Raw genomic sequence first — 27,303 nt, forward strand, 5'->3', positions numbered from 1 at the left:
TGCCGTGGCTCCGGTCCTCGCCAAGGTTCCCTCACATACAAATTCTTTAACGCTGTTTATTATAGAGAGGTTATTCTGGTGCCAGGGACCAGGATCCCCAAAAGCAAATAGTTGTCATACTTAAAAATGGGGGGACAGTTGCAAAGTAATCTTCTCAGCTTTGTGTGGATGTGAAATTCAAGATATGACGTCTTTGGATGCCTTGTTTATTTTTTGTTTTTGTTTCTTTTTTAATTTTAGTCCTGTTCCCTTGGCAGAAACAGAAAGATCAGAAACACAAACCCTCAGAAAACAAATACTGACAAATGAGAAACCCACATGAGTGGACGTCAGGAACAGTTGTAACAATTTCCATGTTGTTGTAGTGATTTTCATCATAATGGGCAAAAGATGACCAATATTGAGCAGTTCCTCAGTCCCTTCCTCCCACCCCCTTAAGCCTCTCATCCCTTCACTTTCCTTTTCTCCCCCCATTCTAGTGCCCCCCATCTCTCCCACCAACCCTCTCTCCTCTACACTTCACTCCAATGGCTTTCAGCTGTGGGGTAATCACTGCAATATTGTCTCAACAAAGCTTTCTCTGCAGTTAAAACTGCAGAAATGTTAGTAGTGGTGGAACTTTGTGAGGAGGTATGTAGGTGCATGTGCTTGTTCTTAGAACCTAGAGTGCAATAAAAATAGATGATGTTCATAAAATGGTTACTGTATATATATTTTGACACATTGTTCATTAGCTGCAATACGTTACCATTGTCGCTTAATTTACTGAGAAGTGTAACACATGCTGCATGTAAATACAATTAAACAAAATTCCTGTTTAAGATTTTATATGAAATCATGCTCTTAGCTGACACAATGGCCTCATATCCCTTCAGCGTTTTGGTTTTCTTTTGTTTGTCTCTCCACAAGGGAGGAGCATTGGTTAGTTAACTTCTTGTTTTCCACACACGTTCAGAAATTATCTTCATGACAGAGTGCTTCCCCCTCCTTGCAACCTTGGAACAACAGCGTGTCAAAGTCTGGCAACAAACCATCTGTTTGAAAAATGAACTTTACACTGCTTTGCCTAAACAAACAGGTCTGGCTAACATGAACTCCTCATCACCCTAAATCATTATTATGGGGTATCCAGAGACAGTAAATGAAGACCACAGTTTATGTGCATAGAGGAGGGCTACTCTGTGAGCACTCAGGTTTTCCAGCTTGTAGGGAGAGAAAGACAAGACAGAGAGGTTTAGATAATGTTTAAATAATGAGGACTTGCTGTACCAAATCCTCTCTGCTTTAAAACTATTTTAGTAAGGAAGGTAGAAAGAAAAAGTTCTGTATAATGATCTCTCCAGCTGACTGCTGGGAGTTTCAGGCTATGGAAGTAGACCATAACTTAAAGGTACATTAACTAAGATTTTACACATTGTCTGATAAGTCCAGTGAAACTGGGACGGGATGTGGTGTGTCTCAGCTATACTACCCCTGTCCATGATACTCTGCTGCCTACAGACTTTTTGTTGTTGCTCCAACTTCTCTACCTTGTGATGTCAAAGTACAGTCCACAAAGTAGTCAGTTCAAACAGCCAGACCAAAGAGGTCATGTTCTTTTGCACAGAGAGAGTTCAAGTTCTTTTCGCTATTTGAGATGGAGAGTGTTAAAAGCAGCCAAAGGACTCAATTTTGATTCAGATATGGCGTTCTTCTTGCTATGTTTTAGCATAGGTGTTTGTTTTGGTAACATTAGCGACCTCGCATGGTCATGATTTTATCTTTGTATTCAATCAATATGACTTTAATTTGGGAGCAGTTCAAGCTTTGTGTAACATTAGTGCTTTGTGTCACTTTAGCAGTAACCAGAGTGTTCTACCGGACTGACAAATTTATTCGTTAGTCAGCTAACACTAGCTTCAGGCTGGTGGACTCGTACTGTGCAGTTTGTCACTACCAGGTTTCTGTAGCTTACGTCATGGATAGGAAACAGGATGTGATGGGAGGGGCAAAGAATGGTAAAAAGTTATAGTTTGTTGTGAGTCTCACTAGACCCTCTAGGCTTAAAAAGAAATTAGATGGAGTAGCTTTGGGTAAAAGTAGTAATGGTCATTTTTGTTACCATCTATGTTTACTTAGCTAAGTTAAAAATAAATTTAGGGCTATAGCTAATTCTTTTTACTTTTGATTAATTTGCTGATATCTTTCTAGATTATTTTACTTTTAAAGACAGTTTCATGCACATATGCATATTCACACACACAAATATAAAGGCATGGAATCTCCCTTTGATACATAGATTATATGCAGACGTATACCGATGCACATCACTCATGTCTCAAACAGTATGTGATGATGTCTCCCTCACTCAACCTTGTTGTTTGTCCTTTGAGGACACTGGGTGGTAACTGGAAACAGGGAGTTGGTGTTGCCACAGAAGTTTCAAAGAGCTGTCACAATGAATGTCTGTCAGTTAAAATACAATCCTCAGCGCTAAGATGACCACAGTTTCCCTTTGGGTCCAGTGGTCCCCGCAATGTGTGTGTGTGAACAGGTTTCTGTCCCCACCGTGTGTGTAATACCATGTACACATATTTATATAGCCATCTTTGTGAGGACATTCATTGACCAAATGCATTCCCTAGCCCCTTACCCTAAGTTTAACTATCAGAACTAAATGTCTATACCCAACGCTAATATAAACCGTATTCTTATTTGAACCTTAAAAGTGAAAATACCCTTTGAAAGGGTGTGAGAACGTGAGGACCAGCCAAAATGTCCTCACTTTTCCAAATGTTCCCACTCTTACTGTATAAAATTTAAACCAGTCCTCACACTGCTGGGCATACAAGCACACATGCTCACGATCCCCACCACATTCACTCCCTGACTTGATGCAGAAGCGTGAAATGGCATCCGGCTGCCTAGAGGGTAGCGAACATGTCGAGGCGTAATTGAAACGGAGACAGAGAAAGCTAAACAAATTACACCAAAGGAAAGAAAGCAAGAAATATAATCCCAGTAGTGCAGGGCTGTTGTCAAAATGGGAATGTTTTACATTTCATCTTAAACAGATAGCTTTGAAACCAGGTAAAACTGGAGCCAAGTGTACACTTTATTAGGGTTTGAGCTACTCCTCTGGTATAGTCATATTCCTCTTAAGATCAATATGTGGCTAATAACTGTGTCCTGAAAACAGTGCAGTCAGTGGTGATATTTGAGTAGGTGGTTTTACTTGGCTTGGCTTCCCACACACATGTTGTAAACTGCCGATCTAGTGTTTTAATGTATATAAAGGAGAACGTGTGCTTTCATTTCTTAGAATTTTAAAGGATTTCTTTCTCTCACCTTGCTTCCTGGAAGTGGAGCTGTTCTGCTTATTCTCCTTATAAACCAGCTGTTTGAACCACAGCGTTGGCGCAGTTATCTCTGCAGGCACAGGATGACAGACTAGATCAATGCTTCTGCACTTTTAGATGATCTCTAGACAGTTTACTACAGATACATTACATTAAACCTGGCCAGTAGCTGCACATTTCAAACTACAGCCAAGCTTTGCCACAAAACCATAAATAATTTGCATCCGTGGTATTAGTATTTAGAAAAATTATCAGAGATGTCGTGATATTTTTGACATCTGGATTTTTCGATTTGATGTAATGGTGGATTCTTAGAATTGTCATCTTGGTTTTAGTACACTGTAGATCAAAAGTTTAAAAGTACACAAAGGAGAAACATTGTTAGTTTGCACCTTAGCTAGTTAATGTAAATGACCATCTTGGCTAACCGAGTGACAGTTTTACCTCTGTGCAGGTGGAGGAGTAGTTAGGGAAGACTTACCATCACCCTCAGGGGGAACGGGAGTCTCCATGGTGGGTGTGGGCTTGGAGCCGTCATCTGGGTTGAGAGTCAGAAAGAAACGAAAAGAGACTGCCATTATTGAGGTTAATACAATCTACTCTCCAGAATTGTTGAATAGTTGGGATTTGCACATGACCCGGCCAAGACAGACAGAAGTACAGACAAAAAGATGGCCACCCACATCTGGCTCTACATCTCTGTCTCTCTCACACATCAGTAAATCAACTCGTCACACTGACCTGTACATTTAGCACATCTCCCTCACAGTCAGTCTGAACCACACATCCACACACACATACATACATACATACACATACATACACACACACACACACACGATCTTGTCTTTGCGGAAGCTAGTGGAGCCTAGGCGGCGCTAAATTAAATTAGCATACTAACTAGTTAGTTGTGCGCCGAGGGGGATGGACGGGTGAACGGAGCTGTGTGCAGTAATACACATTCTCTGAAGTCAAGACACCACCGACTCCAGCCTCATTTTGTCGGGATCTTCCTGTCGTCTGCCTGCCGAGCAGAGGCTGAGTTCACCACCGAACTGATGAAGGGTTGTGAGCATCATTTTTGGCTGCCAGAATAAGATGACTTGCCCCGCTCAGAACACTGAAGCTGACTTGTCAGTCGGTTAATTGATTGGTCTGTCCAAAGCGCTGGTCCAGAGTACAATCTCAACAGGTAGCCAGACTTCCCCGACACTATCAAAGTGATGGTCTCCAGAGGACAAAGGTCCGACTCTTATTCTGTTGCCCTTGTCTCATGCCTTGGTCCAAGATGGGTTTGTAGATTTGGCCAAAATTTGTGGATATGGCATTTTAGTGAAATGAATGAATCTAGCATAGTATTTATATTTGTCCCCCTGATCATTCCTTTAGTACCACAGCCCACCTAAAATTTCATCCATTTGTACAATGAAAATATGAAATGTTTATTCTCCAAGGTGGATTTATTTCTCCCTCCCTTCTGTGTATGTAGCACATACAACATCAGATGATTAATAATCTCCTGACTCTCAAAAGCAGCATCAACAAGCGTCCAGCAATATACAGCGTTTCTCAGTCGGATTTAGCTGCATACAAACCACATAACATACTGTATAACCGCTAATAATAGTAAAGACCACTGCACTGCCACATTCATAAATAGTCACCATAAAACCTCACTATAAAATTGCCTTAATGTTTGAATCCACTAGTGTCTAAGCTGCGGGCTGAGTAATCTGTCACTGTCTTTCTCATATTCTGTTTTTTTATCCAGTGTTATGGAAAAATATGTCATCATTAAGCATTTCCAATTATAGAAAGTACTTTGGATAACATGTTTTAGCTCCAGCCTAAAAGCTGTAATACCATGTGGTAAGAAAAAACCTGCTTAAAAAACAATTCAAACACAACTCATTGTACTTTTCCCTGTAAAAATACATTTGTTTCTAGCAGTGGTAAAGTGTTTGGTGCATATGTACAGCGCATTGACGCAACAAAACAAAAGAAAAAAACTCTACAAAAACTTTGGAAGAAGTAAATATTCAGAACTGGGAAAACATCTGTCCTGTAAAACAATTGTACAACAAACTTAATCTTTATACAATGCTAGTGCTATCTGCTACCTGTTATACTCACCAGTGTGCAGATTTGTTGCATCTGAAACATTCCTTTGGAAATAATTCAATTAAAAGCAAACCACAGAGAAACTTTGACTGGAGTCATTCTGGATCAACACTGTGTCAGTTATCTTGAAACACCTGAGGTCAAACTGACCTGGGCAGTTCAAACTGTAAATAAAATGCAGTAGTTACTAGCTGGGGGGGGGACGACAACAGTGGTGCGGTGGGGTAGAGTAGTCGTCTCCCAACTGGAAGGTTGAAGGTTCGAATCTCGATGCCTGCAGTCCACATGTCGAAGTGTCCTTGGGCAAGACACTGAACCCATGGCGGCGCGTATGCACGCAGTGGCCCGGGGCCCTCAGCTCCAAACAAAATTTCGTTGTACGTGTCACAATATTACAATGACAATAAAATAAAGCTTCTTCTTGGTCTCAGAAAAGTGCAAACATGGGTCAAACAGAGATACAGTATGTACATGTGCTACAGATTTCCTTGTACCAACTGTCGATACTGAGCATGTTAAACAACTTATTTACAGTTTATTAACTACTCTTTGATCCAGGTCTGGGCTGTGAGTGGGGGGGACAAGAACCTTTAATATAGCCAACAAAGCCCTGCCTCGGCTGTCACCTGGTCTCCCTCTAGTCCTTTACTCTGTTGTATATAGAGAAACACCGTCTGGCCTGGGAAATGGCAACTGAAGTGCTTTACAATAGTGAAACCCTGAAGAGCTGCCCATCAGGTCTCAGTTTAAGGAAAGCCTTCTAAATGTATTTTCAGTAAGATTTCTGAAGCAGAGCTGCTGTTTGTCACATGTTCCCTGCAGACTCAGTTTTATTTTACCGTTTCTTTAATCGACTTGGTTACATCACCGAAACTAGAGGAAAACTACATAAGCACAGTACAGCCATTCTTTACCCTGTGGCAAGTAGGGCACATAGCCAGTGAAACTATATAGTGTTCACTATTCAAGTAAGCGTAAACTTTATTGCCAAGTATTATCAAAAATATAAGGACTGTGACTCCAGCCCAATGGCCTCCGATGTGCACAGCAATAAAAACAAAATAGAATGCAATACTGTCGTTGATGCATACACTGAAGAGTAACAAACACCTGATTAGTTAAATGGTAATTGTATGCTAAATCAAGAGCTCAGCATCAGTAAAGAGTTAAAGAAAAATACTTTTTTTTTCTGTGAAGCTCCGTAACATTACAAGTGAAACATTAGACATGCACCTCTCTGAACTTTGCACAGATCAGATGGAACAAAATCTGGTCAAAAGACATTTGGAACTTGTGCTCTGTTTCTGTCTTTCTCATTACAAAGAAACACTCATGCACATGCACACACAACATGCAACAGAGCTCAACTCACCTTTTCTGCCAGAGTTCGGTGGCCCAGGTGGTCTGTCGGTTACTGACCCTGTTAAGGAAAAAACATGTACAAAGCAAAAGGCTAAACAGCAGCAACAACTGTTCCATGTTAACACAGGGCACACACCAGCAGGAAAAACATAGCTCCTGCAGATCACCCAGCCCACTGATGTCTTTCCTTAGAGTTAGAAGCTGGGGTTTATCAAAGTCTGACAATTATGTTCAGTTAGTTCTTGATAAAAGGCACACAACTGAAAAATTAGGCTTGTCGCATTTAGTGCTTCCTAATCCAAACCTGAGTGATTTGCTCCAACTGTGGAAAATGATTGTCAAACAAATTATGTTTTACATTTCCAGCTATTGTTCTTGTTTGGTGCACACATGCAAATGGTCAGTTTCATGCATGGATGGAAAAAGGGCAAAATGTAATGCAAGCAATCACAATAGAAGAGCAAAGGGGAGGAATTTTGGGTGAAGGCAACTAGGAAGAATTTTACTACCTGACAGTCCACTTGTCCCAGCATGAGTTCCCATAAATTCATGGACGTTTCCTGCAGATGTATGTGAGATGATTGATTCGAGTCATAGTGTTTAGGGGCGTCTGAGCATGCCAGTGAAGTTTTTTTTGTTCTCAGTTCAGAGAGGAAGCAAGAGAAGGTGAGCTGGGTGTGGATGACTGCAGCAGATGTATACCAGGTTTACTGGTGTGTCACATATATACCTTTGCAAGAAACAATGAAGATATTGGATCTTATGCAGGACAGAAAGGAGACAAGTAGAGATTTTTTTGGGCAATCTTTGTTTTGGTATTTCATATAGAAAATATTTAAAGCTAGGCAGCTGAAAAGATTTGTCTTCCAACGAGTACTGGTGGAGTGCAGGAAAAAGGCATTTCTTGAAGTTCAAAACCACAACAAAACTCTTGGTTTCTGCATGAGAACTCATCAAGCTTCTTCATACTGAATTCTGTTGAACAAATGTAGGAAATTCAGTTCTAAACTCTGTTTCATCAGTATTTAATTTTGGACTAAAATCAATTCTCTGTAGTGGAACTACTGGCAGTGGAACAGTGTGAGACCAACAGCAGGACTATGGAGTAAATCCCAGTTCCCTTATTTGATCATTCCTCAATCCTCACTTGACCAGGAAGTTGTTTGGGTTTGCCGTCTCGAAGGTCCTAAAACTCTTATTCCTGCTCTGGGGAGCAGGGATCAAGGAGCGAGGAGGCTGCCTGGAGGAGCCATGAGCAAGGATACATAAGAACATCCTTCACAAAAGTCTTATTTAGTGCACCCAAATGCCCCTTTATCTAAAATCAGCTGGTGACTGGACACTTCAGATAAAGGATCAGAGGAAAGGACGCCTCATGTCTTTAACAAACAAAACAAAGACCCATTACAAAAAGCATTACTCCTAGAAGTAAAAGTGGTTGAAAATGCCACAGGATGCTCTTAATACTGCGTGAACTTACTGTCCAGTTAGTACATGTAATAAAAATTGCTGTGTAACTTTCGGGTTTGAAAGCACAATTATACAGCAAACAAAGAAAAAAACTAACTTGACATTTGAACTTCTACTATATATCTTTGTTTTTCGGAATCTAAAAAGCGATGTGGTTTTCCCGTGTGAATAGAAATGCTCCATTTGTGAACATTACTGATTCTGTTTGAAGAGCTACAACACAGCAGGTGCTGAAAGAAGCCACACAGGCCATTAGTGGCACGAGGGGAATGCAGAGAAAGAGAGGCAGTAGAGGACTGAGTTAAAAGTTACCTTGCACCTGCTATGTTCTGCATGGCATGTACCACACATGTGGCCATAGTATGGCAAGACAGACTTTCTAACTGTGGCCCAAAGGCTCTTCACTCTTTATCCATCATCAGCACAGTCGGGCTTCCTGAAAGTCATTTATTTCAGATAAAGGCTAAGTTCACTGGACATTTATTCAGTTTAACTTCTGTTTCCGATGCACTGCCCAGTAGACTAATGTAGCCTGTGAATTCCAGTTGCTGAATTTTGAAAAAAGCCCAGTCCAGTAAACTGAAAGTTAATTGGCCCAAACCCCAGTGACTTGGCTTCCAAGCACTCTTGGCTCAGAGAACCGAGAAAAGCAGCCACCACTGAAAATGTTAAGCGCTTGTTATGCTGCTTCTACACCCTAATAATCAACTGTCCTCTACTAGTCATACATTCTGTGAAACATTATTCTGAAGTAAAGCTGCTCTGGTCGTACAAACAACTAAGACTCGAATCACCAATGTGTGCAGCACTACAGTGCATGCTGGCCGTGCGTTCAGCAAAATGTTAAATATCAGCAACTGTGCACAGAACAAACATTTTTAGATGATTTTAAAAACTCCGATCATTCCTCTACAGGTTTCCATAATGTCTGCCTCCCAGTACCTGAACACATCGGGGTCCTGTTGTGCACAGAGGAGCCGATCACTGGTTTCCCATCACTGGTGACGCACCAGCAGTAACGTGTCAGAGCATGGCACTGGACCTGCAGAGGCAAAAAGGTAAGCCACACCACATATCACATCAGCTTTGTCATATACATATATGATTTGACGAGTATATCTGAGTGTAGACACGGCAAAAGACGACAGGTATAATCATAGATTTCTGTCGGTGAAATGAAACTGATCTCTTGCACTAGGTCAACTAGGAGTGTTTTACAAGAGACTGAGAGTTCAGTTTTATTTATATAGCGCTTTATTACCCAGTTATTCCACTGTTCGTCCTTTGAGTAGGTAATTGGTTTTCAATTTTGGTATTCAAATATTTGTGACAGCAGGAAATTTCAATGCAGTGAGTCTGATGATGAAGAGGAAACAGAACACGCTAGCTGGTTTCACGTCTCTGAAAACGCTGGAGCAAACCCCCTAAAGGCCTACGCATTACTTAAATAGACAAGCATATATTCTAAATTGAAGTGGTGACTTTTTTGCCAGAAACATTATCACAACTTATTAAAGTACCGTAAGGCCAATCCTAGGATGAAATATTAAGATTCAAAGTTTCTGTATCAATATCAATCAGTGAAACACTGTTAAAACAAAAACTACGCCTCTTTACCACAGTAACGCAGACAGACAAGCTACAGCCTAATTTTCAGAAATATCACATGTGCAGCTGGCAGTGAGACGGTTGCTCAGGGACCGTCTACAAAGTCCAACAAATACAACACTGAAAAGAAATACTATTCTTTTTCGTCACTCTTAGACACATTTTTTCCAATTTAAGTGTTGTGGTATAAGCAACACGAGGCCGCTGATGTGATAAGTGATTCTGGTGACAACGCACAGAGGAAAACAAACCATAAGAAAAGTCACAATACTGAACAGCATACAGCACCCTCTGCCCTCCATTGAATCAGATATGGAAAAATCTCCCCCCCCCCAGAAAAACAGTGGAAAAATAAAGTGGAAGAAACCTCAGGAAGAGCTGGAGAGAAGGAATCCTTCTTCTGGGATGGACAGACTGACAGATGCAATAGATGTGAGAACAGACTAAATCAACATAACATGTACAGTATGGGCAACTGGAACAACAAAACTGTGGAAGAGTTAGTAGAAGAAAGATGAAGAGTGGAAGACATGAAGGAAAAGTACAGGTGCTGAGACAGACCTGGGCGTATGTTCCATCCTCATTGCATTCTGGGATAAATATGGACTCCTGAGGTCTTCTGTCTTGGTCCAGCGCCTGGTTCCTATCAACACGACACTTGGACTGACCTGCATCTGTAACATGTTGACAGGACAGTCTGCTCTTACACGCTGGAGACATGTTCTTTGTCAACAACGTCCTGTTCCCACCTGGGAGCTGACCAGTACAACCAGTTTACTACTGTTGGCCACTGTGCTCCGCTTATAAGTGCCTTGCTCATGAGCACAATTTGGGAATACAGGGAGGAAACAGCATTTTTTTAAATTCACTTTTCCAGTTTTTTAATGGCTTTTTATGTTGATCTGAGTTTCGTAGGCTTCCACTGCTGTTTATCTTCCCTGATAAAAAGCAGACTTTAATCGTTTTTCATGATATCAAACCAGGTTTTGATGCTATTTAAGGTATTTTTTTCCCACCTTCAGCCATTCAGTGTATTTGCATTCTTTAATTTCCTGTTCTATATGTGGTTTTCATTTTTAGTGAGAACAAAAACTACATTGTGAATTAGTTTGGCTGCACTGTACATACACCTTCATATGCTCTTGTGTTGTATCTCTGTGGAGTGATGACAATTAGTATTAAACTGCACTTGCTGTTACCACAGCAACAGTTGTCACTGTATCAACCTGGGCTGAAACCTTAAGGAGGTTTTGAGGACAGAACAAGCTGTACTGATCATAAAACCTTGCTGCAGATATGTCAGAGGACTTTCATTGCGCTGTTGCTAAATGCTAAAACAATACATTCCCTGACAAATGACACTTCCACTGACCATCAGCAGCGCGAGAGCTAAGCCATGAGCAGCACTTTGTCCTGAGGAGTGCGTCATGTGCTCGACGTGGATCTTTTGAAATGTCAGTGGAAACTGAGCTCATGTTTCTGACGAACAGGCCTGTTCTCAGGGGGTCAGAGAATAACGTGGGCTCTGCATCAGCTGGTCACTGCTGTTTTTATTGCCCTCGCAGCTCCTGTGGTGTTCAGCTTGACATTCGACTGTTTGTGCATACACACTGACACCAGGGAGCTGACCAGTGCAACCGCAGTCCTCCACTTTTGGCAGACCTTCTCCCTGAATAAATAAAAGTTTAAAAACAGTCACGTCTGGACCTGAGAGGAGACAGACATGTTGTCTCCTCCAGTACTGACAGTGCCAGAACTGGGTGATGTCACCGAGGAATTTCTAAATTTGACTATTTATTCATATTTTGACTGAGTATATTTATGTATATAAGACTCAACTACTCATTTAAATCAGTGTGATTATGGCAAACTAAAAACAACGTCATGATCAGAAGCTGTGAGTAATTTGGTCCCTATGTTTTTTCTTGTGCTTGTCTGTGCTGGTTGTGACACAGCAGCAATATTTGCACATTCACTGGTTTGTTTCTTTTATTTAATTTCTTAGTCAAATCAAAGAGTTTGCAAAAATTTACATCACCATTTGAAAAATGCCTGCTTTACCCAGCACGATACTTGACTAAAAAAGGCATCGCTTTATCATTTTCAGTTGAGAGAATCAGGGCATTCATTAGAACAGAGGAGGCCTGCTGCATCTACAAAGGCTGTGCACGCTCAGCCCAGCTTTCCTTTCCTTGGCACACCAGTGGTTTTATGAAACAAAACCACTAATTACTATAAAGAGGGAACAAAAATCGCCCCCCAAAATGGATTCAGTAGGGATCGTTGCATTCCTAAAATACGGGGGGGTTGAACGGGGGGTTGAACGGGGGGAACATGCCAAGTTCCAACCTTGACTTTAGACCTATCAATCTCTGCTGTGGTTGTGTGGCTGGCATCCAGAGACTGAGGAAGTGTGTGATCCTGGTCTGTAAAAACTTACACGCCTAAAGAGAGGCAGAAAACGAAAGACATCTTCTCATTCAGTTCCACTTTTCCCAGACTTTCTAATGTTGTCTGTGGCTCCAGGCTGAAACATCTTGCTCTTTGAATCTTAAGTAAATCAGTGTATTCTATTGTGTTCTAAGTGTACAATGCACAGTTTTCATGGGAAGGTTAGATTACACTTAGATACACCAATATTTTAGTAATTTAGGTGAACATTTAATACTGGCTTTGAATTTTGGTAACATCAGTTTGAGCTTATCATAATTCCTATTTGTAGGACAGACTTTGTTCAGTGGCTGAAGTTCCTGCTTTGTACCTTTGAGCTCGTGGTCTCTCCCTTCAGACGTGGAGGTTGGTGCTGAAGGCACCGGCAACTGACCGATTTTCCCCCAGTTTTTACCTGAAAGACAAGGAAGTTGTACAAAGTTCTGTGATGTCTGAAAGGTGGAGTTGTCATTGTTAAGCCGTACTAGAGATTTGAGATAGTTTTGGCCATTAACTCTGTGTTGTGTTTATATTATAGAGCACTGTTGTTGTTTCTCTTCTTTGTTTTGTTCTATCAAATATCAGACATCACAAGTGGGAGAGCACTCAGTTTAATTGTTTACTCCTGCAATTGGATGTTCTGGACAGATGGCAAACCTATGGGCTTTCATATGATTTGTTTCTAGGATAGTTTTTAGCCCTGGAGGCAGGCATGGATGATAAGGCAGTTTATAGAGTGGGACAATATACCTTTGTCCAAATAGAAATGATTTATTTCAAATTAGTTAGGCCTGTGTAACAAATAAATTAAAACAAACAAATGTTGCATGTACAATTCAATGAATCAGTGGGCCTATTTAAATAAAAATATACAGTACACCTGTAAGACCCCATCAGTTTCCTTTTTAAAGTACTTCAGGAACTCCATTACTGACTGAAAAGTGTTGGATGACAGGTGCATTCTGGGTCGGGCTTTGGCATGTTTCAGGCTCGTGGTGTGAGTGGTATTGGAGCAAAATTGGAGCAGGACACAGGGCAACACTCTCACCCTAAAAAAAACAAAAAATCCACTCCGTTCTCTTTCCTAAATCCGCCGGGTCGCCCCGCTCACATGCTCTGATGTTCTGTATCTGTCCCTTTAATGCCTCTAGATGTATGAGGCTGTCGTGAACACTGGACCATGGTCCAGTTGATTTTCCAGAAAAAGTATTAATCGCTATAAAAACTGATATCATGATATAAAATTACATTTATTATGCTAAAGTATTTTATCCAAATTGCTTACCCCTACTTGGAAACATTTTTTAAAGTAATTCCAGTATTGTGAAAATGTTGAGACTATAGCTTGTCTGTTTCTTCTCGGAGTTATTTTACAGTCAAACGGTAACACAGCTGTGAGCACAGACTGTTCTTCCTTCGGTGCATTCACAGATCTTCATCAAATTTCAAGGCCTCAGTGTCAGCTGTTGGCAAGATTGTGTAGGAATAATGTGCAAACGTGCATTTCATGAAAATGTTGATGTGAATTCTGAGTGTCCCTGAATTTACTGCTTTGATTTGATTTGATTTATTCTTTCAAGCATGTAAAGACAGTTGATATATCAACACACATAATTTTACACATATCCAACAAATGCTAATCCAATATCAATGTGCTTATACCTAGTACATGCTTGAATGGAGTAGGAAGAAGTCAGACTTATCCAGTCCTACCCCATGACATCATCTTACCATCATTGGTTTGCAAGCAGTATCTCTACATAGATAATTCTCTTCTACACCACACAAGTAATATACTAAAGAATTATGACAGAGTGTTAACATTCATACATAATTACATTCCTAAATAATTATCTTCTACACCACACAAGTAATATACTAAAGAATTGTTAACAAGTGTTAACAATCATGCACCACACCCACAATGTTCCATCTAATTAATCATTAAGCCTGTTCTTGCATATGTCTTGATATTAAAAACCAGAGTCCGATTCCCACCTCGACACCGGCCGCGGTGCGCCTGCGTCAGTGTCTTATCTTTGCAACGCGCCCTCTGCAGTTCACAGCTGTTCTCATAGCTCCGCCCATCCGAGCCGCACACTGGCTTCCCCTGTGTCCGTGAGCAGATGACCCCACACTGGCTGTCTCTGTCTCCAATCAGCCACTGCAATAAGAAATACATCAACATGTTAGCATAATGTGAACTTCAGGTTTTATGCATTAAGATGATTGAATTCATAGCTTTTTCTTATGCTTTGAAAAATTGGTTTGCTTTATTCCTTGGCTCCTCTTCGCTCTTTCTGGTTTCACTGTGTTTGAACAAAAGTTGCATTCAAGCCAAACTGATGTACAAATTGGACTCGAGGGTCATGTGCCCCTTTTGCTCAAACATTTCTGCATTCTTCAGTCACTTGTCAGCTGTCTTTCTTTGTTTAGGCTACTGTGATGACAGTGTGAGCCGCTGTGCACTGAAGCTCAGCCTAGAGGCTAATTTATCTAATTGGTTTTTGGTTGAAGACAAGTTGATTAGGCTTCAAAAGAACCAAACCACACTCAGAGAAATGGGAATCTTTTCCCCTCTCTCCCCAGATCTTTGTTCATGATCTATTAGTGAGTTGATTCTAGTCTACTGTTGGACGACAGCCTTCTCTCTGTCGGCAGTAATGGTTCTTGGCTTTGCAGCTGCTCTAAAATATATTTAATGTCTAAAGGATTTCAGGGGAGACGCAGACTTCGCCAAAAAGATGAAGCTGTAGGTCAGTGAGGAGAGAGAGTAGCTGTGCACTGAGCAGCGCCAGAACCTTCTGCTGTGAATAGTGGGCGCACTTGATGTCTTATCTCAGTGTGTGGCTGCTAAAACACCTTTCATAAAAGACAAAAAAAGTCTCAAAAGTCTCAAATCAAGCATTTCTCAAACAGGAAATACTGCATGTGAGAAGGTTTTTCATCCAAGGTCTCTCAAGCAATTACCAGAGTGCTGGCTGGAGCTCTGAATCTGACACAGGAGTTCTCATTAAGGGCAGATATGGAGAGAAGAAGGTGGTGGAAAACGAGACGCAGTCAGAAACAGAGGGTCTAGTTTCCATCCTTCACTTGCCAACTCCTATCAGACGATCTGAGGCGATTTTTCAAAGTGATCCACCTTAGATATGAGTGTGTGTATTGAGTTGATTGAACACAAGCACAGTTTGTCTTTTTCAGTCCCAGTTTCACTAGAAATAATATTTTGAACAACATAAATGTTGCTTGGATACAGATTTTCTCCAAACATATAAAGAGAAATCAGACAGATGTGCACAAAGTGTAGATGGTATTGAAGCCAGACCATTGACGTAATGAATGAACTAGTCCACAACTGGATCTCGTGTACAAAGGAATCCCTGGGACTCTTCTTTTAACGTGCTCTAAACAGATTAATTGAATGGCAATAGATTTGTTTTTTCCAGATAATATGTTTCTGTATGTCCATCTGTCCTTAAATAGATTTTTTTTTTTTTATAATAATGCATAACATATTTAAACAAATGGGGAATCATTCTTTAGAGGATCCAATGGGACATAAGAGTACGTCCAGAACAAGACAAACAGTTTAACGTGAGTCCAGCCTTGGCATTAAAGCACAGTAGATGTAGCTGTTGTCAGACAGGGAGGATACTATGGCCCATTATTACATTACATCTTCATTGTATTTACATATGGCTATTTTTTCATGTTTCTTTCACTGCAGAAAAGAGTAGACCAGACTGAGCCAAGGTGCTCTGTTTGGAACGTGGGTCGTCCATGTGATGAACTTTGTCACTTGTAAATTAGTATCCAACGTAAGTTATTCTAAAACAGCAAAGGGATGGAGTGTGGGTCGTCCATGTGATGAACTTTGTCACTTGTAAATTAGTATCCAACGTAAGTTATTCTAAAACAGCAAAGGTGATTTACTGCAGCTCTATCCAGACACACTCCTCCAGGTTGAGAGCCACAGAGTCTGGCCCCTGCCCGCAGACTGAGCCATCCTCCCCATCCCTGACTCACAGCCTTAACAAACACAGTACTTGTACCGCCGGTGACACAATAAAGCATTAAATCACAGATTTTGAGAAGCCACTGTCCAGTAAGTTAAGTGGAAATAAACAAGTCCTCCACATAGAGTAACTTCTTAGTCATACTGTTCCACCCATAGACTTGTCTCCCATAAAGATGAAACCAGAGACTCTGGCACTAAAGAAAACTTTTCTTTTACTTGAGCTGAGATAATAAAAAAAAAAATTTAAGTGCTTTTAAAAGGCAGCAAAATGTGACTCGGTTGACGGAAACTGACTTATTGTTTAGCTTTCGAGGTGCTGATAGTGACCATCCAGTGGGGTCAGTAGCACTTAGATGCATATTTTAAAAGCATGTACATTTATTAGGTATGTCAGAGTATTATTCAATATATACTCCAGCTCCTGAAATTTTACTTGAAATGAAGCTCAACTTAAACAAACATTAGTAAAAGTTACAGCACTAATAGCAGCGGTAATTCTCTTGCAACTCATAAAAACAATATCCCCTTTTGCACAGAGATCGCGGCAAACTGCCGGCGTTTTGACCCTCCTCCAAGGTGGCTTTTTGATTTAAGCCCCTTTACACTGAACTTAAAGCAAACTGCCACCACTGTGTTCATTTTACACAGTTGCTAGTAGAGGCGGGGTGTTTATCGTGGTGGCTTAGGGGGCCTGTACTTCAATTTGAAAATGAAGCAGACAGGCTGTTATCTGATTTTATTTTATATATTTATAAATGGAAATTGGGAATTTCAGAAGCCTATTATATGTGCATCCAGTTTCAGGCCTGTGTGTCTGAGCGCAGGGCTACACACACACACACACGCACACACGCACACAGCAGAACAGACAGATGTATGCAATTTGGCTGGATTCACACAAAGGGTTTGCACAGAAGTGTGGCTGTGTTTATTCCTGCTTTATAACGTAACTATAGTGAAACAATCACAAAATAATGTTTAAATTCTCTGATTCACTTTGTTCTCGCTCACTCTCTGTCAGTCGGACCTCCAACCCCCCCCCATTCCACCTTGTCCCGTTTATACAGGAGGTGGGGCAAATTTGTCTCGGCAAAAGTATTACTTCTCATGCAATTTGGAGGGTCAACATTGACACTGATACATGACACTACATAAAAAAACTCAGCACAGTTAGAATTAAACACGAGGGGAATTATCCTAATTAATTTTAGTTAAATCTATTCTGCCGACTTAGACCCTGCACTGTATCACAGCCACCTCTCAGGTCTGATCGGGTGTCACAACAGCTTCGACGAGACCATCGCTTTACATTATTTCCTCGCTTGCGGTTTACTGCCATATTCGAGTTCACCCACAGCGAATGGCTCTGAGCCTGGATCAAGTGGTATTTGAAATAAGAACTCTTAACCAGCAGAGACAACCAGATGTGTGAGGTTTGTCTTTCAGCATCCGGCAAAGCCATTCAGGCAATCAGCAGTGCATCTGACAACATTCTTTAACTTTTCCTGTGGTTTCCAGATTAGCAAATACCATCTGAATTGTTCTGATGTAGTAAACCACACCCATCTGTCGAGAAAGAAGTTTAATGCTAAGATCACTATGTGTGACTCAGGTCTGTTTAACAGCATTCAGCTGCTACAGACACGACCTGTCCCGTGGGAAAGCAGCCCCTCCTGGAACCCACCCGTCGTCCCATAATCAAAATTAAACAAACACATCTAACTTTAAGAGACTAACATATAACAGGAGCCATTATCAGGTTTGCCGACAACCCGGCACCAACATTAAATAACATTATCTAAATGTGTGGGGAGACAGTTGCTCAATCCGTTGTTGAAGATCACAGTGCAGAGTTTAACATCATAGTGCATCATACAGGTGACACATTAAAGATTTACAGAGATGCCAGAGCACCAGTAGTGACTGCACCGCTGAAGGAGATCATCTCACTTAAGCCCTTTCCTTAACTTACTAAAAGGAAAACGAGAAAATTGTTGATTCTTTAACGTTCAGGAACAGAAGGCAGCTTGAATATAAATCCCCTAATATTGTGAGGACGTGGAATCCTCTGTCTGATGGCCCACCAACGCTGAGCTGTAGTCAAAGATGAAATGAGGGTAAAACTCCGGGGGAGTTTAGACGGTGGTTTGGTATCGATATCTTGACCGGGAAACAATGAGCACAGAGATTCTTACATTTAACAAGCCAAATTCCCCCAACTCACATCTCAGCCACAAGCACACAGAGCCTTGCACGCTCTCTATTTCTCTTAAAATAATTGAAATGCGATCCCTGTTGTGCAACCACTGCAGCATTAACCGTCACTGGAAGAGAATCTATTCCAGCCTGAACTGCAGCATGTGGAGACAAAAGAACGTGATTAGAACAATCATCTTTCTATATGCATGCTTAATGGGCTGACAGGGGAAAAGACTATGAAGGCTACATGAAAAAGAGAACAAAGGTAGTAAATAAATCTTTGGATTATATCGACTACCAAATGCAGATAAGCTTTCCATGTGACTTGATGACGTACACTAGGATAGAACTTGTTCCTTTGGGCAGATTGTGAGTATAAAACATGTATCACAGTATGAACAGTTGATTCCATTTTAACCTCTATTACATTTATCTGCTCTTACTATAATAAGGAACAGGCTTGCTAAAGGTTTTTCTTTATCTGATTTATATCCTAGATACACTAGTAACAGAAATCAAGGGTTTGACAAACCCAAGACCCACTGAGTCCTGTCTGTGCGGGTCAACGCAACAGTAGCATTAAATTCATGTCGCATAACATTGTATGTGCATTAAAAGAGCATTCTGCTGAATTATCGTTGCACTTCTACAGGATAACGTAGTCGGACACAGGATGGACAGTTTATAAAAAAGGATCCAAATCGACGCATCAGAAACAGAGAGCTCATTATTCTCATTCTATGCATTCCTTGTCTTTGTCAAAACCTGGTGACTACATTACCCACAATCCAACTGAGCGGGCGTTACAGGGGGTCTGTTACACTCACTTCTGTCAAAGTCCACAATGCCAGAGTTGTTTTGTTTTGGTTTTCAGTTTTCAGATCTAGCCGACGCTGACATCACTTGAGGTTATATGTTAGTCTGGTACATTAAATGTGTTTGTTTAATTTTGATTATGGGATGTCGGGTGGGGTCCAAGAGGGGGGCTGCTTTCCCTCCGGGACAGGTTATGTCTGTAGCAGCTGAATTAGCTAGCTTTTGAAACGTGCTCAAGTTGTATAATTCACCACAGTAAATATGAAGTCTGAATAATTTTTGTCAGTTCCACTGTCGTCGTGAGGCAGTGTAGTACCTGTAGTGCTTAAATGAATCTGCCCTGAAAAATACAAAATCAACATATGTGATCTACAGCTATTCATATCACCGAAGTTAATGGAAACCAGTTTATATTAGTTTCTAAATCAAAACAGCATATGATAGTTTCCGTGGCCACTACGATATGTTACACAACTCAGACCAGGTTCAAGAGTTTACATACGAGTCTTCATACATACAGAAATGCGTGTTAACAACTTGGTACTTGATGTAATAGGAAAAACATCCAAAAATCTTTCACTTGCCTGCCTTTCAAAGTGTTAAGGAAATATGTAAAGTCTCCATGATTTGTAGTTGAGGAGCTACACACTCTAGACACACATTTGATGATGTTGCTAAGTGCAGCTGTGTCAGTAGTAACAGTTTGATACGAGTCAACAGTGAGTCTTGGTGTGTTTCTTTCTGTTAGTGGAAGATTGTATAAGACGTCAGCCGTGCCTTTGAGGTGTTAGTACCATGCTGTTTGAGTTGCACAGAGAGATGAGGTTTCAGACCTACAGCCAGGCCTTCCAGTAACACACATCTTGTACTTGAGACTGGTGTTGTATTTTGAAATCAACAGCTGTATTGCTGTCACTGTTAAAACTCAAAATTATAATATACTGGCCCACACCCACTTAGAGCTAATTGAATACTTCTGGCTTGTTTTAAAATCTTAATGCCAGAGCTCTGAGTCTTCATGTCCAAGTAACTCTAACTAAAACATTTTAATTACTAACAATACAAGAAAATGTGTTGTGCATATGCTTCAAAGACCATTCAGCATGGTTTGGCATCATTATTGGCACAATACTGTGTGTGATTTGTGGACTGATCAGGAGGATAAATATGAAATTAATAGGAATGATGACGTCCTTATTTACCTCTGTGGTGGTGTAAAGAAATCAAAATGAAAGTGTGAGTACAGGACGGGTGGGACAAGTTCATCTTTTATGGAAACTGCTCTGATTGTCAACGTTCCTTGTTTGTCACTAATGTCCTGGATACAGAATAGTCAGCTGTTCCCAGGAAGCGTGTCTGTGTGTGTGTCCGTTACACACTACACTAAGATTCCGCTGGCACTGCATACTAAGGCTGAGACAACACATTTGCTCATATTAAAGGAAATGATTAAATGTGTGGAATAGCAGATATAGTTTGATAGGGAACAGGAAGTATTTCTCCTGTCCTGACAATCTGAAGGATTACACAGAGTTTTTCTCTCAATCAAGAACCTGTACATGTCACCAACACACTGAATTTACATAGAGCGTGTTCTCATCGTGGAATAGACAGTTAGGTAAATGCAAACCACCCCCCCATAAGCCACAGATCTTCAGAGAAAAAAGGTTGAGTGAAGCAGCGATGATCCGTGGAGTTCACTGGCCTGAAATCCCAGAGCTGGACTTTGACTGCATTTCATTACACTGATTAGAAAGACCTGAAACTGAGCATGAAATTCGTTGGCTCATCACGCAGTAATTAGGGAGAATCGACATATGTAAGCAATTTGATTGGTTGCTTGTGGCGTCACCCTTGCAGCCATATGTCAGTGTCCTGTGAAATGTAAGTGTCTACTCATGTAATGCCTTGGATGGTGAGCCTGCGTGTTTCAGTGTTTTCTGTGAAGGCAAATCAATTTGTTGACATTTAATGGAACGTTTTTAGTGGGGATTATGTTGTCAATTATTTATTAGCATGGCCTCATCCCCTCACCTTGTCTCACTGAATGTACTTCACTTTGACATTTCCATCATTTACCAGAATGGTTATTAACAACTCTAACCTAATTATATGAGATTTATGATTTCAGTTTTCCTTGCATGTGATGGATCTTTCCCTGAGTGATTGTGCAATACTGGGACAAAATGTGAAACTAACAACATCTAAAGCCATGCTAGCAGCTAAAACCAAGCTACTAGATAGATAAGATCAAGATCAGACCATTTAAATTATGACCTAATGATGGCAGTAAATGTTAAACTCATGGTGGTGATAGAGAAGTATCTGATCAGATTAGATCAAATCTTCAAAATGGGTTGTTCAAATGAAAAAAATGGATATTGAAATTAGATTATGTAATCCAGTCTTTGTTGTGATCTGGATCAAACCTAGCTAGGTGCTACGTACCATGTTATGTAGTCCCATTGAGCACTGGTAATCTGGATTTGGTCATCTTGAAAGGTTTGTATCTAGATGAAGGTGATTCAGTCCAGTGCTGCTTTGAAAATTGCTTTCATAATTAAAAATAATAATAATAATAATAAAGAATGTGAAGTTGTCATCACGCCATGTTGATATATGGCCATTTTGGAAGATCACACTCATTATCCATAATAAAGAGATGCATTACATGCATCCAGAAGTTAATTTAAAGTGAATTTAAAAAACACAAACCCTAGCTCATACAGCTACATACAGTAGCGGATTCGTCAACTATGTAGCCAAAATGGCGTCCCTGTCCCCCAACATGCACTGCGGTGTGACGTACCTTGGCATTTGTTTTCCTAGAGACTATGTTCCTAATCCAGCTAGGATTCGTTTTTAATGTTTTGATGACCAGACAAAGACAGATCAACTACTACAGTAGAGGGTATACTAGATGAAATTTGGTTTCAATGTTGATAATCCTCAGAGGATGAAAACTGTTATTTATTCTTGCACCACAGTTGCACCTTAATTTCCATGTGCGCATGCAGTACTGTGTAATGCAATAAGCTGTTTGCGTGATCCCAGGTGGAGAATGTTTTGAATTTGTTGATTCCATCTTCCATTCAATAGCAAAACAGCGTTGAGGAAAAAACAGCATGTTTCTAAGACAGAAGAATCATGCATATGTATGATGATGTATCAGTATGCAAAATCGCACCGTCGTACAACAACAAAAGAACCTCAAACCACAAGCTTCGTCACCAATAACTGTTTTAAGGGGATATGTTTTTTGAAGTGCCTAATCAGAAACTGCTGCTCAGGACAAAGCTAATCAAAAAGGTTTGTATTTTATGACTTCTCTTCACAGAAGACCGTGATGCCAAACTATGACCTTATCACTTTGCCAAGAATGTTTTTCCCTATAAAGTCTAAATGGACAGATGTGCACTGTGCATCTGTGTGATTATGGTCAACAGCTCTTCTTCTGTGCTTCTCAGCGGGCACATTATGGAATGTCAAACTTTTCTGTTGATGTCAAACCCTTTATTTTTTAAATCTCTCTCCAGTTCATATCAGTGTCTAACAAACACTATGAAATGTACTGGTTATTCTAAAAATGGGTTTCATACACTCAAGTGCTTACTCAAAATGAAAAACTAATTTGATTTGGCCTTTGACACAATTTTATTATATCCAAGGATTAAAAGTAGTTAATTACAACTTATTGAGTATCTAGATTCCAATGTAATCAAGCAGAATCGGTAATTCTGCTTTTAGATTGTTGCCAAAATATCGCACTCAGAAAGATACTGATGATAAAAAAACCTACATGACACAACCAGGAAAACATCCCCAGTTTACACTGGACCTCTTTCTTGGAAGCTGGCTTTCTTATTAAGGAAAGATGCTTAATGTCATCTTTACCTCTTCAGCAGTGCCTTTTTCATGATTTCTCGACATAAGTGAAAGCAGTGACCCCATAAGGAACCACTAGATACTGGCACCATGACACCTTGAAATATCAACATTCCCTGTAGTCTATGCAGTTTTTCATATTAGGTTTCTCATTCACTTAAAAAGATTCCTGGCCCTCATTCCACTGTGCGCTGAAGCATAATTAAGAGTCTGGCTAATCACGCAACAATCGCCACAGGCACCTGCACCCATACATTACATGCATCAACACATCTGCAAACATCACGCTTCCGCTGGGGCTGTGATCGACCTCACGCCAATAAAAATGTGCTCCTGCATTTGAATTTACTTTCCCATGCTGAAAGTATGCGCCCTTGGCTGCTTCGTCGCTCAGGCCTGGCTCTTTATGCCTGTTGTTCATTGAGTTTGTGAGTCCTCACTGAAGTATGTAGGTTGACTGCTCATCATATACCATCCCTGGCACTAACAGGTTGATTTAATAAAGGAGATTAAGGATAGATGGGTAAGCGTGGGTGGCATTCTTATTTGTTAGCTCTAATTTATGAACATATTCTCCAAGGGAAACAGATTTCTTAGTTAAAAATAATAATAATGATGATAAGTTGGTGAAAATGAGACTTACATTGCCTGTCTGCCCACCACCTGCCTCATTAGGCAAATCATTCTCATTACCAAGAACCAGAAAACCTGCAAAATACCTTGATGCAGTCATTAAGAAGTGCAATTCGATGTGAGCTTTAATCATCTTGGAAAACATCATTTTGGATCTAGATTCATAAGAAAAAGTTTTCATTCTTCACCGTCTTTTAACCTAACAAGATATTTGTTATTATAGATTATGGAGAGACTGTGTCGCGCCACCATCGTCACACATTATGATCTGAGTGGTGCTCTCCTCCTATTAGTTGATAAGTAAATTGCTAAAATATAAAAGAAACATTGGAGTTAAAGTGAACATGGCTGATGTTTCTGAACTGAAACGCTTCTGAGAAAAGATGATTTGTGCACTAATTGTATCGGGGAGCCACTGGGGACTGATAAAGACGCCAATATGAGGTGAAGGTAGCTCAGTCTTTCCCTTGACATTAACATGGAAAGTGGGGGTGTGAATTCTGGTCATATACTAGCTGAGCAATGTTAAAACTATCCACTGTGGTGTGAGTGTGGGTGTAGAGTGACTATTCCCCCTCGGTGCCCAGTTCATGCCAGGAGGGGGATGAAATGGATGCAGAGAGAGTTAAACTTGAAGGGGAGAATGTTGGTGGAGATGCTGCGGTCGGTCATTGTGCCTTGGGCAGATTATCAGCATTTCCTTGTAACTCTAGTGAAAAGCTTTGTCTGTGAAGTGTCACATTTTTGAGGAGTAAGAAGCCTCGTTTTCAGATCGACCATCAGTTTTGAGGTTCATCTTGTGCAGTTTTGAAAGAGCTTCCTTCGGCTGAGAATTAAGATTTGTCCTGCAGAGGTGCACGAAATCCTTTACCTGAAGTTTGAACAGGAAAGAATGAAAGTTTATATTTCACCACAGATGGACTGCTCAGAGAGTTATGTCACAGGAAAGTCAGATAAATCATTTTCCTTTTGATTTCCTGAACCTCTAGAACTTGTTGCATTAGTCTACCTCATAACCACAGATCTGCCACTTGAATAAGCCACAAACACCAAAACAAAACACCATATTCACTGTCTGACAGTACAACCACACGCTCCACTTGGACCTTCTCATTATTTGGCCAGTAGAAAAACAACTGAGTAACAAAGAAGTGATTACGCAAAGTATAAATTCCCAGTGACTCTTTCCATGGAGCAGCCTTGCCCACAGTGTCCTTTGTAGTGTGTGTGTGTGTGTGTGTGTGTGTGTGTGTGTGGTGGGGGGTTCAAAGATGTTGTGAAATGGTTCCAGTATGTGAGCGGGTATTACATATTCATCCCCTCTGACCACAAATGAACTGAAACAATGCTGATCCTCTCCACTTCACATCATTTGTCTCCCGCTCTGCCTGGACCGTGCCACAGGCATTTGTAAAACAGCTTGAACAGAAAGAGGAACAAATAAAGCAGTGTGTGTGTGTGTGTGTATGTGTGTGTGTGAGAGAGAGAGAGAGAAAGAGGAGAGAAGGGGAGAGAATAGTTAAAAGAGAGACATGACAGTCACAAATGTCTGAGAGAACAGTTAAAAGAGAGAGACATGACAGTCACAAATGTCTGTCCAATAAAAGAGAGGAGGCTGTGGTGAAGGTCATAGTGAGCAGATTAACACTTATTTTATATTATATATTTTTGGAATGAGCCTTGTCTTTGATTCTGACTGCAGTAACATACATTAAATTTGTCAAACACAAGGTACACACACAATTTCTGGGTGGGGTTAGGCTCAGCAGGTTGGAGACCTAGATCAGATCGACTGGGGTTACTTTCTCTAGTTCTCAGATGCACTTTTACCAGAATAGAAGCGATAAAAACTTTTAAAAAGTCCTTGAAACTTTGTTGGTTATTGTAATGCACAATATCCCAAAGCATTTAAAAATAAAGAACAAGCTGTACTGCAAATATTGCATATTACTTTTTGCAGCAGCACAATTTCTTTGACTAATAAGTAACAAATCAGCCATTTTATATACATGTGGGTCAAATTTATCTCTGTCTGACCGCCACAGTATGTCAGGCCTGTTTCCTTGACTTTTAGTCTGGAAAGTCCTTGAATTTGACACCAGTTGTTGACTTTATTGATTACTTTGTAGAACTGGTGTTACTGCAAAATCACCAGTTAAGATGATGCAGGTATGAATAATCTCATGAACTGCATAACTTATCATTTCCAGTCATAGTTGGGTTATATCATGTCCATGTTTTCACCTGGTGGAAGAAGTGCTCAGTGTAAAAATACTCTGGTTTTACTTAGGTAAAAGTATTAGCATAAAATGTACTTAAAGTACCAAAAGTAAAAGTACTAATTATGCAGAATGGCCCAGGTCACGGTTATGGTATGTTGGACTATAATTATTGATGTATTACTGTGTACATCGCCTTTAATATTACAGCTAATGTTTACTACCTTATACTTACATATACCTTACATACTGCTGGGTAGCCTGTGAATGTCCCGTCAAGGATCAATAAACTCATGATTATATGGTATTTAGTTTAATTAATCTCAGTCTTAAAGTAACTATTCACTAAAATGATCAAATCCAAAGTGAGTAAAAATATGTTTTCTGTCAAATGTGGTGAAGTCGAAGTAGAAATGATTAGAAAATGAGCATATTAAAGTACAGATATCTCAAAAGTCTACATAAGTACAGTACTTGAGTAAATGTATTTAGTTCCGTCCCACCTTTGCGTGTGTCTGTGCGTCTGTAGTGCGGTATTTTAGACTACTGGCCCTCAGAAAGGCTTCAGTATAAACACCTGAGATTACCAGTCAATCCGTCAAAACACTATAAAGCAAGTTTACAGCTCGTTGGTTGGATTTTTACACGTGAAATTTAGCGCTAATCGGCGCATTCTTATAAATTGCGCATTATAAAATTTGGACCCACTAGAACCGTAAAGCAGCAAACAGGTAGGCCTGTGCACTCACCCGTGAACCGGGCCTCTGAGCGGACACTTCGGGCAGGTAACAGAAGAACAGCGGCGCCAGACAGTGAGAAAAGGTGAAGATGAGAACACTTGACAATAACATAATTGATGGTGTGGGGTCTGCAGGTTGGCTGAGCGTCCCTCTGATGGTCAGCAGGTCCAAACCGAGAAGAAATCACTCACTCCGCTCGGTTTTCGTTTTAGAGATCTTCCTTTGTCTGTATCTCCAGCAAGTGTTCACATAGTGCCCTGCTTGGGGTTTAGAAGTCAGGACTCGGCGGTGACCATCGTGGTTGGTTACATCCACTGCGGGAGGATCAGCTGCGCATCGCGGCTTCCACAGGTTGAGTCGCGTCTGTATCCATTGCGACTTCATTTAACGGCGAAGGAGGGAGCAGCATCAGTGACTGACACTCCAGCTGTCCACTAGCAGAGAGGGTGCGCGTTGAAGCCACG

The 27,303-nt window shown here is 40.6% G+C and overlaps 2 protein-coding genes across 8 annotated transcripts in view; one reads left to right on the forward strand and one right to left on the reverse strand.

Annotated features, from left to right (window-relative positions):
- smoc1 (SPARC related modular calcium binding 1) overlaps window positions 1–27,223 on the reverse strand; it is a 45,292-nt gene extending 18,069 nt beyond the window's left edge. For 5 of the 6 annotated variants that reach the window (XM_020622874.1, XM_020622876.1, XM_020622873.1 and 2 more), the window contains exons 1-8: window positions 26,849–27,223; window positions 14,328–14,493; window positions 12,661–12,744; window positions 10,461–10,573; window positions 9,234–9,333; window positions 6,832–6,879; window positions 3,820–3,909; window positions 3,328–3,408 (exon numbers count right to left, since the gene is read on the reverse strand). In XM_020622874.1, the coding sequence (XP_020478530.1) occupies window positions 3,328–3,408; window positions 3,820–3,909; window positions 6,832–6,879; window positions 9,234–9,333; window positions 10,461–10,573; window positions 12,661–12,744; window positions 14,328–14,493; window positions 26,849–26,950 (784 nt within the window). In that variant the 5' untranslated portion in view covers window positions 26,951–27,223. The remainder of the gene's footprint in view (window positions 1–3,327; window positions 3,409–3,819; window positions 3,910–6,831; window positions 6,880–9,233; window positions 9,334–10,460; window positions 10,574–12,660; window positions 12,745–14,327; window positions 14,494–26,848) is intronic. The other variant, XM_020622875.1, reaches the window with a different exon arrangement.
- Window positions 9,266–27,303, forward strand: part of ccdc177 (coiled-coil domain containing 177) — a 30,243-nt gene continuing 12,205 nt past the window's right edge. For both annotated transcript variants that reach the window (XR_002276802.1, XM_020622870.1), the window contains exon 1: window positions 9,266–9,349. The gene's annotated coding sequence lies outside the window, so the exon portion shown is untranslated. The remainder of the gene's footprint in view (window positions 9,350–27,303) is intronic.

The sequence above is a fragment of the Monopterus albus genome, unplaced genomic scaffold (genome assembly GCF_001952655.1).
Source record: "Monopterus albus unplaced genomic scaffold, M_albus_1.0 scaffold290.1, whole genome shotgun sequence".
Classification (NCBI taxonomy): Eukaryota; Metazoa; Chordata; class Actinopteri; order Synbranchiformes; family Synbranchidae; genus Monopterus; species Monopterus albus.